We start from the raw sequence: 18,113 nt of genomic DNA on the forward strand, positions 1-18,113 counted from the left end.
CCTAGATATTATCTTAATCCTTGTGCGTAGCCATTGTCTTTTTTCTTAATATGGAAATGAGGGTCCCAATTCGAATGCCTGGTGAGGTCTGGGACAGAATCCCTCCAATCATTTCAACCCCAACAGAGAAAAAGAAAGAGAGAGAGAGAGAGAGAGAGAGAGAGAGAGAGAGAGAGAGAGTACTCTGTATGCGTTATGTCCACATTGACGTGTCAAGTGTTAGATTAACTGCCCTCTCAAGATCCTTTTATTTCCCTGTGCAGGGCAACGCTCATTTACATAAACAGATAATCCCTGATAAAAATTTCCATTAGACAAAGGTGAAATGGATCAATTTTGTCTGCCAAGATAAATCTTACATTTTACACCGACAGGGTCATTACCCAGGCCACATTTCAGAAATAATGTATTTAAAAATCAGCCGATAGCAGCCATTTCCAGGTTTCCAATTACCTTTAAGAAAAGCTTATTCTGTGGACAATAAAGCACATTACGGCACAATATGATACAGTCCATAAAGATCACACTGTTTGATGAGAGGTGAGAGAAAGCTCAGCATATTTAGGGGGAATGTCACAACCCCGCGTTCCCGCAGACGGCTCTCTGCAGGTGCCAGGCAAATGTTCTATTACCCCAGTCCAAATAGATTAACAGTCCTGTTAAAAAAATAAACAGTATTTTTCCTCCGCTTTTTCTCCGCCTACACCCCTCTGTCCTTCTCAGCTGATGAAAGGTGGTAGATTGACAGGGGGTTGCAAGGTGATGCCACCAGCGCTGGAGAGAAAGAGAGAATGAAAATCTCATTAGTCTCTCCTTCCACCCCAATTCCCAGACCCCCCTAACTGACCTTGAGACACCCCCACCTACCCAGCCATCCCTCCCCTCCGCGGTTGAGGTGAATCCCTCGCATCGCCTTGGGTCTTCTCGGAGCTCGGAGCGCCGCTGCCGCTGAGGTCAGACGCAGGCGCTGCTGAATTAGTGCCAATCCCGCAAACAAGCCTGGGCGTGAGGTAGTCCTGTGGCGGGAGGAGATACAGGGCCGCGGAGGGCAGACGGTCCTCCCTCCCCTCCACCGTGCTGTCTCTTGCTCTCCCCTCCATATCAGGGAAAAGCAGCAGGTCCTAGACAATCTACCTCAATCACGGCCGTCGACGTGCAAGGATGCATCAAAAACATCAGCGTAATTCGGTCGCTCAAGAGAAGGCTGTAATTTTCATTGGCATCTGTGCTAGATGGAGTTATCGTCCACAAATGAAAAAAAGAATCATCATTTATGCCCCGTGATGGGAGAAATCCATTACTGTGGGTTTGCCAGCTAATGCTAATCTGTGCAATGAGCTGACCCCCAGAATAAAAACAATTCAGTCATGGTGTTGGAGGCCACAATGACAAAACACATTTCTGTGATAAGGGTCAAAGCTCTCAAATAAGAAATGTATTTCTATTCATAAGTATTATTAAATGCCAGACAATGTGTTTGACGAGCTCGTCTGAGCTAGTTCTTCCTCGCATTTGATTGATCTAATTTACAAACTAATTAATACATTTAGTTTCAGATCCCCCGTGCTGTTTGATAATGTTTCCACTGGACTGTGATTGTATGAAATGTTATATTCAAAAGTGAAGGAAAGATTTTAGGCCATTTATAGGCTACAGCATAGATGAGCGGTGACGGTTAATAGAAACAAAATGAGTTACCACAGTACCATCTAGTGGAAATTCTTAGATATACAGATCACAATTATCACAGGACTTCAGCTCCTAGTCAACACGAGAACCGTTTCTTTTGAGTCACTTTTTTAAAATTACTGTTTTACTTCTTTTTAAACAGGATTGTGTTGATTTAACTCTATACAATTGTATTAAACAATTTAATTTAAAGTGATTATAATATTAAATTTTCAATGTCAAAAATTCCTTCAGACTTGTATGCTGTGCTATTAGTCTATAGCCTACTAATAAATGCTGTTTATCTTCTCCGTGAATTTATTTTTAGAAATACAAAATGTATATAGTAGGCTAGCCTACATTGAATAGCAATTTAGAGGACGAATTTTTGTAAAAACAGCTGTGTAACAGAAAATAGATACAGGGTGACATCTACAGGAGGAAATATGATTTCACTCAGTAGGCATTCTCTTTTTGCAGATTCTAGCATTTACAAGACCAATTTTTATTCATTTAAAAATGTACATTGCAAAGAAGTTAAGCATTTGTCAAGCATTTTTTGTGAAAAAAAGATTATTGATAATCATATTGTTCTATAATTTGATGCTTTTATTTTTTTCTTACCGTATCATATCATGGTCCATGTCAAAATACATTTCTCATAATAAATGTTAAAAATAAAAAACAACAGAACTTTATAGTGAACAAATTCCCCCTCAACAGCAGCTGGTCTTTAAATTCCCGAATATTCTATTTATTTTACGTCATCAAAGAAAAATAAGGCTTTGTAAAGGCAATATGCAATAACAATCATTTTTATAAAGAAGTGCGCATTTGGCATTGTTAGAGGGGTTAAAAAAAAAAGAATAATAAGAACCCAGTGCCAAAAAGCTTAGTATGTCTGCTTGAGTCCCATAGTCAGGCTTAAGATTTTCCCCATAAATGAGGATTTAGAGTATTTTATGCTGACAGAAAAAGTGACACAAGGCAAACAGTCATTAATATTACAAGATATTAATCTCGTTTCAGCAAATGCTAAATGCAGAAGAACAATTGCATTGTCCGACCTAATCTCTTGCTTATTTTTTTGGGGAAATTGTTTTCCCTTTCTTTTGGCCTCTGGGGAATTATAGTCTTGGGGCCAGATGTGCATCTTATTGAAGAGATAACTGTAAGTGAAAAAAGAGGATGCCTTTATATTAAAGCTCAATTCCTCCCAATATTGTTATGCAGATGGAACTTTCACTAAGCTGAAATCTCTGATCATTGCCCCAATTGAACGTCTGTGAAGCAGAAAAAAAAATTATGAACACAATAAAAGACTGCCAGTAAACAGTTAAACTATTTCATGTGGTAGCATACTGTTCTTGTTAAAGTCAGAATTATTTTTTCATATGACTGACTGAGTACTTATAAGTTATTATATTTTACTATATTAATAACTAATTTATGCATAATTACTGTACGTGCAACCCTTAACCAACCCCTATTCCTAACCGTAAGTATTAATTGGTAACACTTTATTTTACAGTGTCGTTGTTACACGTTACATGTAGTTACTGTAGAAATAACTAAATTATGCATAATGCAACTAACCCTAAACTAAACCCTTACCCTATAGGATAGTTAATTATTATTACTCAGTTATTAAATGTATAATTATACTGTAATATTGACACCTTAAAATAATGTGTAACCTAATTATTATTACTCAGTTGTTAAATGTATAATTACACTGTAATACTGACACCTTAAATTAAAGTGTAACCCAATTGTTTCTTATAAGTAACAACTGCACATATTCACTTACAATTGAAGTCAGTGCACTAAAAATATTAGTCATTTAGCTGCATTTATGTTCATGTGAAATCTATAGATCTGAATAAGGGCCTCTTTTTGATTTTATTTAATGAAATTATGACTATTTCTCTTCTATACATGCATGTGCATAAAAGTGTATAATCTCTGGATAGGATAAAAAATGAATTAGCTAGTTTAGTTATTTCTTTGAGGAAAAGCAAAGCATAGCAAATGGCATTTGAAACTGCATGTGGTCTTCTTTATGCTCTAAAACACAAAACTGCCTGTACCATTTTGCATCAAGGCCGGTGCAGTGGCCTTCTTGACTTCCCACTGTTCAGGAACTGGCGGCAAACTAGGTCTCGTCAGATGGCTCCAGAGCTCTCTCAAAGTGTCAGCTCCCCAAAATAGTCTTGTGACTAGACTACAGACACCAAACAAACAAAGGCACTCTGATCATGGACGTATCAGTCTGAGTGCTCCCGAAGCCTCCCTCCGTTCCCCGTATCGTGTTAATCAGTCTCCAGGGAGCGGGATCGGACACGACACACATCCTATTGGAGCAAAGTGTGGTGTCTCCCGCCTGCGAGCTGGACTTCGGTGCAGGTTGCGGTGGAAACGTTGATGTGCACCCTCTGTGTGGACGGCAAGGACAGAGGCACGGCGGCAGCAGATGTCTCGTGGCGGAGATTATAAATAAAAGCGACCAGAGCAGGGGAGCACTGACGGGCCTTAGCGAGGCCGCTGTCAGGGTGGCAATGTCTTTTACTCGCTGGATAGTTTCTCAGCAAGACACTTGGCCAACCTCTTCTAACAATGACTGTGTCCTTGTTATTGGACTTGATGCCTGCTCTTGGTTGGGGGCCATATCATGGGCACCAGTGGAGAACCGTGTGTGGCGGTTGGCTTGCTAAGAAGCATGAGGTTGAGAGGGCGAGATGTAATGGAAAAATGATTGAGTGTAGAGAGGTTGAAGGTCCAGCTGTATGTAGAGTTGTTGTGTCTCCTCAGTGACTAGTTAAGTTAATTATAAATCCAGTCAGTAAGGTCAAGACAGATGTGCAACCTGTTTTTAAGATCAAATCAGACTTCTAAACGTCCTCTCAGTTCCCCCAAAAAAGGTTCAATTAAAAAGATAGGCTACGTCAAATGCCTAAGCCTATTTCCACCACATAAAAATCATGCAACATTATGACATAAAAAGACCACGCTATATGAGATTAAACATTTAAATTATGATAAATAAATAAAAAGTCATATTATATAGCCTTAAAAAAGTCAAAATTATGACAAAACAAAAAAGTCGATATTTTGCTTTTTATACTATTTTTGACTTTTTACATCATAATTAAGGTTTACCAAAGCGTGATTTTAAATGGACTGAGGAACAAACCCAAACTAGTTATCATGGACGTTATCATTTACAAATAATTTAGATAAAAGACATTAGAACCACAAACGGGATGGAACTCATTGCTGACATGGTGGATTTGCTGCAGTCAGGCAAATTGCCTTGGCATGCTGTTGACAGCCTGTTTAAGAATGAAGTGCTGAAAGGTGAATTAGGAGTGCTAATGAAGAACACACTCCCACTTGAGAAGGTAATTATCTTGGGTGTAATAGCTGAGGGAAGATTAAGTGTGATTCTAGCCCCAGAGGAGTATCACACAAGATTACACCTGAGATGTTTATGAAGAGAGAAAGTCTTCTTCAAAACGTGTTGACAGCAGTCTGCCACCTACAGGTCTCAATTCAGTCGACGAAATGAAGGAAAAAGGGGTGTTTTCGTGGCTGGCTGGTATTTTCAGTGGATAAACACTTCCAGCGATTAAACATTCAGCAGGAAGCATTCATTTCGAAAGATAAAATTCAATTCTTAAACAGAGAACAAAGAACAGTGTGTGACAAACTCTTTTTTTGGGGATTGTATTAGGTCAAATGAAAAAATAAAAATAAAAAAATTGAATTTCTATTAAAATTAAAATTGTTTACAAATTTTATATTGAGAGAATTTATAAAAGATAATCACTGGATAGAAGAAGGGTATTAATGCCTGTGGTTACATGTGACATGAAATAATCTCTCTATTAGCCTGTTAGCAGCTAGTAACAAACAGTACAACTTCCTGCTGCTCTCACCGGGCTAACAAGAGTCTGAACATGGGATATTAATAATACTCATGAGCTTTATAGACACCAACGCGGATTCTTCGGTGCGGATATTTATCTGATCAATGGTAAGTTAAGGATTAAACGAACACTTTAATCCGTTTCTGTAATAAACCCACGAGATACAGTAGTGATTAGCATTTAACGTTAGCCGTTTACAAAATTTAGACGGTACTGTGAGTTTGATAGCTAATTTAGTGATAAATGTAACGTTGATTATTTGGCTAGTTTGGTATTGATTTTGTTTAAATGAATAGTTTGATATCTTAGCAGGTTTATACGCTGTTTGTGTAAGTATTTTGCTATAAGCTTAGTCAACTGTTGGACAGGGACAGACACGTCTGTTTCTGTAGCTCAATTGAAAGCTTCGTTCCATGCTATTTCACAACAGTTTCGTTCTAAATAAGGTTTGACATTTGTATTATACAGCCCCGATGCGTTTTTATTTATTTATTTATTTATTTATTTATTTATTTATTTATTTATTTAAAGTGGGTTAAACGTGTAGACATGAACACGAACAGGGCTGCGTTTCCCAAAACCATCGTAAGCTTAAGTTGATCGTAGAACAATTGCCACCAATGGTCTCTACGATCAACTTAGGCTAAAGATGGTTTTGGGAAACGCAGCAATATTTTTAGTTCTAATATTATTTGTTTAAATTTTAGTGATTTTGTTTTGTGCTTTTGTCATTAATATTATTTTGTATTTACTTTTAGAGCTTTATTTCAATTTAAGTTTTATTTTTTGATCATTTTAGTACTCCAGCTTATTTTATTTCAGTTAGTTGCCAAATGGCATTTCTAATTTAAAGTTTGTCATCTTATATATTTATTTTGGCTTTATTTCAATTAATGAAAACAATTGCGAATAGTTTTAGTTAGCAATAACAACACTGATATTATGGCATTGCATTATCATCCACTACCCCTAAAACCATCTGCCCTCAGATCATAGCTCAATACTTAATAATCAATAATCAATAATCAATACTTAATCTTGTCAGATATTTGTGAAGACATATATCCAATACATTTTGTGTGTCTGTAGGACTCTGAGTGTGAGATTGGGTGACATTATCCATCATGCCATCAGCGAAGGTGCTGAAGAATACCCAGTACATTGAATTGGGCAGTTACCAGTACTGGCCTGTTCTGGTGCCCAGAGGAATCCGCCTGTACACTTATGAGCAGGTGCCGGGATTCCTACGGGAAAATCCTTATATCACTGATGGCTACAGAGCCTATCTGACCTCTAGACTGTGCATTAAAAGGTAAGGTCAGGTTTTATTTGTAACCACCTTCTAACTGTGTATTTATGCAGAGTATATTTTTTCAATAGCAATATTTTTTGCATAATTTTAATGATGTAATATTGATGCATTGCTAAGCCTGTTTGGAGAAAAAAAACAGACCTTAGCTATTGGAAGAAATGGTAATATAGACGCCTGATATAATCTTACCTGTTTTGTAGCCTTTTCATTCTGTCCAATGAGACTGTAAACATCTGGAGTCATCTGTTGGGGTTCTTCCTGTTCTTCACGCTGGGAGTTTATGACCTGTTGGTGGTGTTGCCGATGTTAGGAGCTTCCAGAGAAGACTATGTCATCTACTCTATAAGCCTCTTCTGCTTCCAGGTATGTCTGTGCTGCTTGCATCATGCCCTCACAATATCACCTTTAGGGAGAAAACTCAAAATGAGGAAAAACCTAAGCAGTTAAGGGTGCGTTCACACTTGGCATGTTTGGTTCAATTAAAACGAACCCTGGTGCGATTGCTCCAGGTTGTTAGAGCAACCTGGAGCGATTGTTAGTGCGGTTTATTTGAACATGTGTGATCCGAACCCTGGTGCGCACCAAACAAGCGGACCGAGGCCGCTGAAAAGATGGGTCTCGGTCCGCTTCCAAACGAACTCTGGTGCAGTTCGAATGATATATGAACGCAACACGGACCAAAGACATGTAAACAAACCAAAAACAGGAAGTTGTGAAATGCTCATGCATATCGGTAGTCGCGATGTTGGCCATCACAGTTCAGTACTGGTATAATAACCACATCCCAGATCTTTGTCTGTGTTTGTGTGTGTGAAGGAGGGATTCCTGCTGCTGTTTTGACTCCTTTACACATTTTATAAGCTCTTCACAAGTTCTCAGCTGGTCAAAATACCATCATATGCAGGCTATGCACACACAACAAGCGCATTTATCCCTGCACACAGCATTGTTTTGGATGTTCGGTAAGTTCCGTCTGAAAATAGGCAATACGTCATAAAAGCTGACCAAGTAGGTTGTGAAATTATCCCTATGCCTTTAGTTTCGGTCATAAAAATGCCATTCTGAACGCTAATCGGACTTGGACTAAATGTTTTTTTGGGGGTTTTTTTGGGTTCGGACCAAACGAAGCAAGCAAACTGAACTACAAGTGTGAACGCACCCTTAATAGTCTCTGTTTGAACTTGAATAGTTAACACAGTAGTTAGCAGTGGATAAAGTGTTTCTTTTTTTTGGCACGACAAACAAATCATCTCTAACCATGGTTGCTTGTTTGGATCAGCTCCATCCTTTTCAATAAAAACTGATCTTTGATCAGCACTCTCAATCAAAAAGTCTTCCTATGATCCTTGGACTGTTGAAGGCCTTTGCTAGCAGGCTTTCCACATTCACTGTTGCCAGGGTTTAGAGTTAAAACTTATGATTTTATCACCTAAACTCAGGCCCGTCTAATTCTAGATCTGTTATTGGCTGCTCTCGTGCCATCGGTAATAGACAGAAATGGCAGCTTCTTTCCTTGGCAGCCTTTCACTAAAGCATCAGGATTAGGCAAAGTGCCTCTGCACCACCCTTGCTTATTCTCTCATGAAGACATAATTATTGTAGTATCTTTGTTTGGCTGTATAGGTTCATCGTGTGAGTTTGAGCTTGTGTATTGTAATGTCAATCTGCATATATGGCCTACAAAATCGTCAGTATCTGAACATCTGCTCAGGTGTGCATGCTGTGTTCTGTGGGCTATCACCTGTTCTGCTGCCACCGATCCGAAAAAAACAGCCGCCGATGGATGGCACTGGACTACGCGGGGATCTCCATCGGAATCATTGGCTGTTACGTTCCAGGAGTGTTCTACGCATTCTACTGCAATAATGTACGTGCAGGGAGCACTGCTCCAGTCAAATACTATCTGATCATTCACATAATTGCCCTCTGGTAAACAAAATAGGTTACTTGCGTGCAATTTTTAGGATGTATTTTTAGGAGGTTGAATTGTCTAATAATCCAATAGGCTTGCGGTTGTTGTCAGCTTACTGATGAAAAAGTCACTCGCATTGTGTATGTATTGTGGAATGGAAATGAATGGTCACTGGTCAGTGTATATGGGAGTGCCATTAGTCAGGACAAATTTCCCTTTGGGCACAATGAAGTGTACTGAACTGAGCTAAACCATTCTGGCTTGTGGAGGTGGTACTGGAGTATGGTACTTCCCATAACTTCATAAATGAAGTAATTAGTGTTTATTGGTGGAGTCTGATCCAAGTAGGACACATAGGATTTCATAAGAAAGACACAAAGAGTCTACACTATGTATGATAGGCGGTCATGGCCAATGTGGACAGGGGTAGATGAATTAGGTGGTTTGAGGTGCATCGTCCCACAGTGGTCTCTAGCAGCAGATGGTTGGCCTGCTTTTGTTGTGGGCATATGTTACCTGTGCAACAGATACAGAGCAAGAGTTCACCTATTCCTGGGGAAAACAGTCTGGTGTGTGTGTGTGTGCGCTGTGAATACTGCATGGAGAGACTGGTTATACGTGTTAAGTAAAGAAAAATTGCCATTATTCTATTGGAGTAATTACACATTAATATTAATTCCTTAATCAGATGCTTTTATAAAAAGTGTCTGAAAGGAGTCATGCACCCAAAAAGGATGCTTGTCACAATTTGCTCACCCTCATGTTGTTCTAAACATGAATGACTACTCTTTTCTTCCAAAGAAGATATTTTATAGAAGACTGGAAATTCGAACAACATTGGACCCCACTGACTTTAATTATACCACCAAAAAAACATTTTTAACAATGTGTTCCACAGAAGAAAGTCAGGTAGGTTTGGAACAACATGAGGGTGAGTAAATGACTCATTTCGTGGTGAACTATTCCTTTAAAAACGAGGAATAGTATGAACGATTTAATAGGAAAGTTGGAAGTGCAGACACCGAGAGCTGTCGCATGTTGACTTTTCTCATGAGATTACTGTAACACTATGGTAGATTATCTTTGGTTATGTTGTACGATAGTTTATTCCTCCCTTCCTGTTAGTTTGCACAATGGACCCCCTGTGGAGCGGCTTTGTACTGCCTGTATAAAAACGACGAGGTGCCGCTTGGCGTGAAATCTTCTTTGTTTCAAGATTTTGGTGCAGTTTTCTGAAAGCTTGGATCTTGGATATCCTGAGCAAGCTGATTGCTCTCGTCCCCTCTCCTCCCACTTGCTGTTTGCTGAGCACCAGCGCTTTTGGCCACACTGCTCCACATGGTTCTCCCCACATATTGGAAGTGCTGGCTTATTGTGCCCCAGAATGCGGCAGAAATCTGCTCCAGCCCAAAGCAGATGGCCGTGTTCGTGGACCCACTCCGTCACTCCTGTTCCCCACCATATGACATTCACACGTGGGTGAGCCATCTCCACTCTCCCCCTGCCAAGTGTTTAGCTTTGCTTTTTGGATGACTACTCAATCAGCCAAGCGCCCCAAGAGAAAGAGAGACTGATTTCTCCATAGCTTTTTTTTTTTTGCACTGGTTTTTTTTTCTTCATACAGAACAAGTGATTTTTTTTGTGTGTGTCTGTGTTGTGCACATTAAGATGACTTCCATGTGTTTGTGGTTCATGTTGTTTTGTCTGGTTTGTGTAACTGTCTGTAGTACTGGCGGCAGGTGTACCTGGTAACCGTTCTGGCCATGATGCTGGCAGTGTTCTTTGCCCAGATACACCCTCATTACTTGACCAAGAAGTGGCAGAAGCTTCGCTCTGTTATATTCTGTGCTGTAGCGGGATACGGCCTAATCCCCACCTTTCATTGGATCTGGCTCAGTGGGGGGTTCAGCTCCGACATAGTCCAGGTAAGAGTCCACTTTACAATAAGGTTTCTTTAGTTAACTACATTAGATAATATGAACTAATAATGAAGTGCATGTTTTGATCTTTAATGTTAATTTCAAAACATTATTAAAATGAGTTAATTAGTTAATGCACTGTGAAGTAACGTGAACAAACAATATATAGCTGGATTTTTAACTGACGTTAACAAAGATTAACAGATATAGTAACAAATGTATTTCTCATGGTTAGTTTAAAGGGATAGTTCACCCAAAAATGAAAATTAGCCCATGATTTATCACCCTCAAGTCTTCCTAGGTGTATATGCCATTCTTCTTTCAGACGAATACAATCGGAGTTATATAAAAAAAATGTCCTGGCATTTCCAAGCTTTTAAATGGCATTAAAAGGCTGTTTCTGTTTTGAAGCCCATAAAAGTGCATCTATCCATCATATAACTGCTCCACACGGCTCCGGGGGGTTAATAAAGGCCTTCTACAGCGAAGTGGTGCATTTGTGTAAGAGAAATATCCATATTTAAAACTTTACAGTCAGGACATTTTTTTATGTAACTCAGATTGTATTTGTCTGAAAGAAGATAGTCATATACACCTAGGATGACTTGAGGGTGAGTAAATCATGGGGCAATTTTCAATTTTGGGTGAACTATCCCTTTAATGCATTAGCTAATGTTAACAAACGTTAAAGGGATCGTTCACCCAAAAATGAAAATTAGCCCATGATTTACTCTCCCTCAAGTCATCCTAGGTGTATATGAATTATACAATCGGAGTTATAAAAAAAAATATCCTGGCTCTTCTAAGCTTTATAATGGCAGTGAATGGCAGCCCAAAATTTGAAGTTAAAAAAGTGCATCCATCCATTATAAAAGTAATCCACACGGCTCCGAGGGGTTAATAAAGGCCTTCTGAAGCGAATCGATGGATTTGTGCAAGAAAAATATCCATATTTAAAACTTCATAAAGTAATATCTAGCTTCCGGCAGACCACCTTCCGTATTCAACTTACGAAGTAAGTGTAATGCCTCTTGCAGTTTAAAATTCTTACGATATGTCCAACATCATAATTACACCACGCTTTTTTTCATAAGTTGAATTTACTGCCATTATAAAGCTTGGAGGAGCTGGGATATTTTTTTAATATAACTCCGATTGTATTCGTCTGAAAGATGAATGTTGTATACCTCTAGTGAGTGTATCAGGGGCTAATTTTTTTTCTTTTTGGGTGAACTATCCCTTTAACCTTATTGTAAAGCATTACCGCTTTAAGTATTTATATGCCAGTATATATATAAAGTAAATACATGCACACCAACATTGTCTCCTTTTTTTTTAGGAATTTATTCCCAGAGTGCTGATAATGTATGTACTTGCTGTAGCTGCTATCATCTTCTACATGTCCAAAGTTCCAGAGCGTTATTTTCCAGGTACTGTAAAATGTAATATTTCTTACTCTTTCAGCCTTCACATTTGGAGAGCTCATTGTGGCATTCTGACATAAAAGCAGGGCTGCATGTCACTTGTCAAATTGAATAGTAATACTATATCCAAAGTAAGAAGTTGTTCAGAGTGATGGACTAAACCAAAGGCCATACCTGCCTTACCCAACCTCAGACAAGTTAATTAATGGTTTAATGCTCTTTTTGCAATCTCTAGGTCAGCTGAACTACTTGGGCTCCAGCCATCAGGTCTGGCACATGTTGGTGGTGCTCATGTTCTACTGGTGGCATCAGTCTGCACTTTTCATAACCAACTACCGTCACTCTCACCCTTGCTTAGACTACCGTCTTCGTTCCTAGAGGAATGTGGGATAAGAGGAACACCACTGAAGACTGTTGTATTTTAAATTATCTTTAAACTGGAACACATTCAGTGTTCATAAAATGTTATTGCGAGGTGTATTGTTTTTCTTCTTCTTCATTGTAAGCTATTTTGACACTTTTTTTTATACATTTTGTATAAGTGCCTAGATGTGTCAGTCTAATTAAAAATGATAGGCACTTGATAAGGTAAGCAGTGTTAGGCTTTTAAAAGCACTTTTAAAAATCAAGGTTAAGCACCATTTTACAGCATCTGCATGCGTGGGTTTCTACATCTCTATAGATGTACTTCTTGGCTAACATGCAGGTTATGTGGGGTAAAGCATTCAGTATTATATCTGTTCAATTGTATTTGTTGTTTACTGTTTGTATTTGAAACTAAAATTCAATGACTCACAAGCTTAATAGTACCACATTTTGATTTGGGTTTGTGTGAACATTAATTTTTTTTTAATAAATGTATATAAAAGTCTAAATGAGACTTTTAGTTGTATAGTCTTGTTTACAACATTGAATAAACCAAAGAGATTTGTTCAGTATTCGTGAAATAAACACATCTTAAAATGGTGAAAATCATATTTTGCAGGTTGCCGCACAGCATTGTCATGTTGTAAATAAACGCATCAGGATTATGTGTAACGATGTTGGCTTATTTACCTTTTGGTTTAGTTTATCATTACTAACAATGGAAATTTAAAAATTCTCTTGTGCAATTGTGTTTAACATTATGTATTGCATTTCAGCAGTTTGTAATCTCAGTACAACTATTGAGTCACAAAGTTAGGATTGTAATGTGAAATACAGCTAAATGTTTTCAGTACATTTTCTGCCTTACAACAGCGAACAAGTGTACATTTTTTTTTTCTCCATAGACCAATGTGTCTTCAGTGCTTAATGGTAGGGTGACGTGCTGTTAGTCATTTTTGTTAGCTGTTGATTCATGACGCTGTATAATGTAACACTATTTTAACTTATTTTTTTTTACCACGTTGGTAATATGTTGTGATATGCGTTTAGAGCTGAATAAACTTTCACTTTTTCCTTTTCCACATAAGCTGTAGGCTATTGACCATTCTTTTAATGACAGTGAAAAAACTAAAATGGACTCGATCTCCAAAAGAAGCTTTTATTGCATTGTTAGAGTGTAGTACTATGTAAGAAAAAAAAGAAATCTTGCAATGTTTGAGGAAAAAAAAGAACACTTTTTTGCTCTTGAATGTTTCAACTGCAGATATTCAGTGATGATAAATGTATCTAAATGGCCCTTTTCATCAGTTACTTTGTAATACCCTTCATGCGTCATACTCCAAACAAATGACTGGTATATAAATACACAAAACTGCATTTAGCACATTCTTTTCCCTTTCTACGAGAGCTCTAATTGTTCACGATTGTAGGTTACCGGTAAGTACATACAGACGTAGTGGCAAATCTGATTATTGATAACACCAAAGATGTAAGGTTATGCTTGGGGAATTATTTCTACAAAATCATAATTAATACAAACAACAACAGTTATAACAATGTTGTCCAATAAACTGCAACTTCCCTTGTGTGGTCAATTTACTAAAGGGACAATAATATTAAGTCCCTTTTAATGTATGTAGGAAGGACAGTCAAAATATAAGAATTTAAAACATCGAATGCACTTAAAAATTTAGACATATGCACAAAATTGTCTATGTGAATGTCTTTAACATGGAGAATGCCTACACTCAGATGATTCCATTGACAAAAACAGGCTACAGCCATTGTGTATTTGAGGTACTGTTACAGGGCGGGGAATACCCAGATAAGGCTTCATGGTGTTCATGTTGGTAGATTGGAGTTTTACCAACTCAGTGGTCAACGATGGACTACTAAATTGGCATTTTTCCTCTAAATCCTATTGAAATGAAGGATTATACACACATCTCTGACATTTTTTCTTTCTTTTTTTACTGAGCACAGCGCTTATTGTAATGCAGCATAGAAGGCTTTCTAGCACGTAAAGGCTAAAGAATATGCTTCAAAAGCCTATTCAAAAGCATCCATAAACCACAGGTTTAAGTCACCAAAAGTAAAAGAGGTGTTAACAGCTGTCCAGTTAGGTATTAAAATACTTGCAAAACTACAAAAGTTGAATGTTATCTAATTTAAAGGCCTGCGTCCCAATGGACGGCACACAGAGATCACAGCACAAAGCTGCCGTCCGTTAAAGACATTTCAAAAGGCTGCAAGTACTTTGCATAATGTAGCGCTGTGTGTGTGCCGGAAAACACGACATTCACTGCTTTGAGGGGAAAGGTGCTGCTCCGAAAGGGTCGAGATCCATTTGTGGGGTTTGCGGAGCTCCGCTTTGGACCACCATTTCTGTGAAAGGTACAGCTCCAAAGTCATCCATCTTATTTCCGTCAAACACTCCGTGCAGGGAGCTGGTCCTCTGCCTGCCATTGGTTGAGTTGATCTCACTTTTGTTGTCTCCCAAGCTCTGGTGCTGACCGTGTCGAGTGCCATCTTGCGGATGAAAAGGCTTGGCTCCAAACGGATCCAACAAGACCTCCTCTGGGGGCAGCGCAGCTCCTTTTTCCATCACCTCGCCCAAGGAAATACTGATGTTCTCTTTGGAGTCGGACGTGCTGAGGAACTCGTTGCTGCTCTGCGAGTCCCGTCGGCCTACCTTCTTGTGCCTTCGCACCCGTTCGGGGGTACGGAAACTAGGCTTGTTGCTCTTCCTGCCTCCAGTAGGTGTGCCATGGTGTCGCTTCCCATTGCTGCCACTGGCCTCTTGCTTGGTGCGCCTCTGCCGTGAGGAGAGTTTTTGAAGGCTACGCTGCTTCTGCCTCTGTTGGGGACTAGCTGCTTCATCGAAAGGTGTCTGGCCAAAAACGTCGTCCTGGTTCTCAGAGGTGGGTATTACGTGACCGGGCTGGAAAGGCGAGAATCCAAATACATCCACGCTGTCGGGGGAAATGGGTGGCGTCTGGCCGCTGGGTCCATCGCCACTCCTGCTGGACCTGGATAGGTTTCTGTTGAAAGGAGCTTTGGTGAATACGTCAGGCTCTTCCGCAGCGTTCTCCTGGCTCGCCTGCCTAAAAGGGGCTTTGGCAAAAATATCTGTGCTCTCTGGTGACATTCTGGGCTGACCACTGCCAACAAAAGGAGCAGCACCAAACACATCCATAATGCTCGCGGCAGGCATGGCGACACTTGGCGAATTGGGAGGAGTGATCACACTGGCTCCAGATTCAGCTTTCACAGTTCCCGGAGGAAAAACCGCAGCCTTCTCCTCCGACGGGCCAAGTTTTGCTTTCCTAGACTCACAATCTGAGTCTGAACTGTGTTTGTCTTCCTCTTCCTCGATTTCTTCCTCAGAGTCCATGAGTAACGGCCTCTGACCCAGGTTCTCAGGTTCGGTGTCTTCATGTTCACTGTTGAGACCTTCCTCCTCTTCTGCCTCCTCGTCTTCACTACTTTTGGGAGAGGGCGGGTCTGACTCAAAATCACTGTCTGATTCCTCGCCTGCTTTCTGAGGCAGTGAACTAGTGGAGCTACTTTTTTTTGTCACTTTGTGTTCCTTGACAGATGACAGGGTTGTGTCTTGCATGGCTGGAACAGCCACAGCAACACCCGGCTTCTCAACTGGATGCTCCGCTGTCAACCCACCAGCTCCTGCTAAATGAACACACAAAGTTGACAGTGAATGCCTGATGTACACAACATGTACATTTTAAGATGCTCGCAGTGGGACAGGTGCCTATACTGCAGTTCTCCCATAGATGCAGAGAATTGTCACATAAAATCACTGAGAGCTTTTAAAAGAAAGAGACCTACAATCCTACAGCAGAAGGTTTAAATATAACAATAAATTAAATGGTGAGTACAAAAGTGTTTTATTAAAAGCTGAAACTAAGAGAAAATTATTCATTTAAAAAAAACCTGTAAAATAACTGGAAAACTGATTTTTAATCAAATACCTTTTCATGACTCCCAAAATGGTAATGTATATTACAAATCTAGATTTTTTTACAAAATATATTAAACACACCACTATATAGCAGTAACACTAAACCAGTGCATTAAATTCGACAGCTCCAAAATACAAAAACAAGTGAAACTAAAAGACTTTACACTGACAATTATAGAAGTATAAAATGAGCACAGAAAAAAAAAAGAAAAAATTCTAAACTACAATAACCCTGTCCAAAAACAAAAAAGGCATCATTGTACAATGCATTTAAAGCTACAATTATAATTTAATTTGGATTTTGTTAGTGTAATGATGTTTTATATCCTATATGAAGTAATTTTACAATTGCAAATTTTAGGACAAAGCTAATTTTTGAAAATGAGTTGAAAACATTAAATTTACAGTTTACCCTGCAGTCTCACCTGACGCAGTGTTCAGTGTTCCAAAGATAAATTCTCACCCTCAGGCAAGACTTTGTGATTCTTATTGGATAAAAAAAAAGATATTGAAACTAATCATAGATATTGAAAATGAAATAGACTATTTTGTATTTGTTCCTCAAGTAATTAGTTTAAGCTAGTATATCTTGCTACATCATATCACAATATTTGTCAACATGTATAATTATTGAGATATTTGTCTAATTTCAAAAGACTGAAATTCTCGACATGCTTAGGCAGTGCCATCCTCCCCCTGCTGAGCAGGCAGAGCTGCGGATCTGTTATCATCAAATCCATCCAAACTGGCAGAGCAAGACACAGGATTAGCCAAACCCAGTTCTATGTATATGATGAAGTCCAAAAATATATAAATAAAACAAAGTTAAATAACTAATTAAATAACTTCTACTACAATTGGTAGGGAAGGGGTAAAGAGAAGAGCAAGAACAGCACGGGAGGAACGAAACTGTGGTGCTTTTCGAAGAAATCTGAAGCTTAGAGGGGGAAAAAAAATACACGAGCAGACTGTTTAGACTGTCCGGATTACAACACATCTAATCACGCCTACCTCCTGGAATAAAACAATCCACAGCACGGCATAATGGAACATCCTTAATCACATAAGAAGATCGTGACCAGAAGAAGAAGAATATTGAGTGCTCTTTTCCAGGCCCATCCGATTACACACTGATGACGGCTCTAGTAAAAACGGCCAGAGCAAGTGGCCAGCATGTGGATGTCCAGACCTCTCCCTGCTTTGTTTGAATAAGGAACATAGGAAATGTCATATTGCTCTGAAAACCACATATCCATCCAGTGGATTACCCAGACCACCCTTCACCCAGCTCAGCAGATGCTAAACTGATTGTCTTTCGGTCTTCACAATATATGCAAATGATTTACGGACAGTTCAGATAGTTCATTGTCTCTTACCTCATTACGTCCAAATGCCTCTGTTCTACATGCAACTTTACCAGGGATTTCATAAAGAGAGAGAGAGTTTATTCTATTGTTTAAGAGCCATTTTAATAAGCTTCCCCCTCTGAAGACCAGTTACCTGCTAAATAAGGTTTACGGTGTTTTGAGGTCCTCATATGTAATCATATATTAGACTTGAGGGCGTTTTCAAAATCAAATTTAAAACAAGAGGTACCCCAATCG

The 18,113-nt window shown here is 39.0% G+C and overlaps 2 protein-coding genes across 5 annotated transcripts in view; one reads left to right on the forward strand and one right to left on the reverse strand.

Moving 5' to 3' along the window:
- The first annotated feature begins 5,122 nt into the window (after positions 1-5,122).
- paqr3a (progestin and adipoQ receptor family member IIIa) lies at positions 5,123-13,615 on the forward strand. Its single transcript, XM_079815145.1, has 7 exons — positions 5,123-5,704; positions 6,687-6,909; positions 7,110-7,272; positions 8,621-8,776; positions 10,549-10,746; positions 12,080-12,170; positions 12,400-13,615. The coding sequence occupies exons 2-7, from the start codon at positions 6,722-6,724 to the stop codon at positions 12,540-12,542; spliced, it is 939 nt and encodes a 312-aa protein (XP_079671271.1). The 5' UTR covers positions 5,123-5,704; positions 6,687-6,721; the 3' UTR covers positions 12,543-13,615.
- Positions 13,616-13,675: 60 nt separating this feature from the next.
- Positions 13,676-18,113, reverse strand: part of bmp2k (BMP2 inducible kinase) — a 53,570-nt gene continuing 49,132 nt past the window's right edge. For 2 of the 4 annotated variants that reach the window (XM_079815144.1, XM_079815142.1), the window contains exon 16: positions 13,676-16,217. In XM_079815144.1, coding sequence (XP_079671270.1) covers positions 14,830-16,217 — 1,388 coding nt within the window. In that variant the 3' untranslated portion in view covers positions 13,676-14,829. The remainder of the gene's footprint in view (positions 16,218-18,113) is intronic. The other 2 variants (XM_079815143.1, XM_079815141.1) reach the window with 1 other exon arrangement.

Source organism: Gobio gobio (genome assembly GCF_949357685.1).
Source record: "Gobio gobio genome assembly, chromosome: 4".
In the NCBI taxonomy this organism is placed as follows: Eukaryota; Metazoa; Chordata; class Actinopteri; order Cypriniformes; family Gobionidae; genus Gobio; species Gobio gobio.

What these genes read in the sequence shown, in the direction of transcription:
- paqr3a (XM_079815145.1), top strand. Translation starts at nt 6,722, where the DNA reads ATGCCATCAGCGAAGGTGCTGAAGAATACCCAGTACATTGAATTGGGC. An exon ending in TCAGCTCCGACATAGTCCAG is followed by an intron (nt 10,747 to 12,079) that starts GTAAGAGTCCAC and finishes CTTTTTTTTTAG; the next exon opens with GAATTTATTCCCAGAGTGCT. An exon ending in TCCAGAGCGTTATTTTCCAG is followed by an intron (nt 12,171 to 12,399) that starts GTACTGTAAAAT and finishes TGCAATCTCTAG; the next exon opens with GTCAGCTGAACTACTTGGGC.